Genomic DNA, 1,268 nt, shown 5'->3' on the forward strand with positions numbered 1-1,268 from the left:
TATCTATCTATCTATCTATCCATCTATATATCTATCCCAGGAGTTTCCAAACCATCTTATTTCTTATTAACATTATCCATACAAATGATTTAAAAAAACACATAAATAATCTACATTCCCTCAACCATAACAAGTCATCTATGTTTAAGCTGTACCATACGATCATTAATCAATTCATATAGCCCTCCCATACACCTTTAAATATGAATATGATTGTCATAACTTCCTATAGGAAAGTGAACCCAGGGGGGATACCTCAATACCTTCTAGTAGTCTGGACCTAGCCCAACACACACCCATGCCAGTAGATCTAATTGTGGGATTTATTAATTTTTAATTGTGGGATTACTTACTGGAGGCGGCGCGCATTAACACACTAACCAGTAGGCGGCGCCTCGAACTACGTCCTTCTGAGCTCACTTCCGCCGGCTTGAGCAGGAGCACTATACCCGTCTCTCACCGCTTTTGTTCTGCATTTCCCTTCCAGTCAGTGCTGCTGAAAGGAGGGGATAAAGCCACTTTGGAAACCACAGGTAGCCCGGAAGCCACATGCGAAGCGCCGTCTGCACAGAGGATACGCGGTGCTCCGTAGTTACATAAGAGGACTACTTTTTTTTCTATCATTGTTGGGCTTTTTCCACGCTTTTTTTTGTTGTTGTTGCGCCGAAACGGACTGATTTCTCGTTCTAAACTCAAAATGGAGAACGACGATAAATATCTCCCCGAGCTGCTGGCGGAGAAGGACAGCCTCGACTCGTCGTTCACGCACGCCATGAAACTTTTGAACGCAGGTAAAGTCCCGACATGGGGGCTGTCTGTTTTGTCTTTCAGAATGTGGTTGGGTTTAAGAGAGGGCGCCATAACACCCGTCAACACATCTAAACGAACGCACACCTCCAAGCTGTGAGTGCCATGTGTTTGCGGAGGGGACGTGGGCTTCCTTTCAACTGCCACAATAACAGTGCTTTTTAGGTGTGTGTGTTTGTGTGTGTAGTGGTTAATTTAAATGATAGCTAGCTAATCATAATTATAGTGTATGGGGTTGTAAATAGCCTAAAGCTTCACCAACACAGAGGGAGACCCATCTCGATAATGACCACTTTCTCTCGTGCAGATGCGACGCATTGAAGCTCGTTTTTTCAGGGGCTCGCGCCGAGTTGAAACTTGACTATTCTAGCTAGCTAAAGGGATTTTCTTGTCCTGTTCGAGTCCCTGTCGATGTCCCTGTCAGGCAGCCTATAAATGTGTGACAGTATCTGCGACTTGGG

The 1,268-nt window shown here is 45.0% G+C and overlaps 1 protein-coding gene across 8 annotated transcripts in view; it reads left to right on the forward strand.

Annotated features, from left to right (window-relative positions):
- Positions 1–419: 419 nt before the first annotated feature.
- Positions 420–1,268, forward strand: part of khdrbs1b (KH domain containing, RNA binding, signal transduction associated 1b) — a 23,261-nt gene continuing 22,412 nt past the window's right edge. For 6 of the 8 annotated variants that reach the window (XR_004334964.1, XR_004334966.1, XR_004334965.1 and 3 more), the window contains exon 1: positions 420–791. Coding sequence is in view for 1 of the 8 variants with exons in the window: in XM_032535352.1 (XP_032391243.1) it covers positions 698–791 (94 nt within the window). In the remaining 7 variants the exon portion in view is untranslated. The remainder of the gene's footprint in view (positions 792–1,268) is intronic. The other 2 variants (XR_004334963.1, XR_004334969.1) reach the window with 1 other exon arrangement.

This window comes from Etheostoma spectabile, chromosome 14 (assembly GCF_008692095.1).
Source record: "Etheostoma spectabile isolate EspeVRDwgs_2016 chromosome 14, UIUC_Espe_1.0, whole genome shotgun sequence".
Classification (NCBI taxonomy): Eukaryota; Metazoa; Chordata; class Actinopteri; order Perciformes; family Percidae; genus Etheostoma; species Etheostoma spectabile.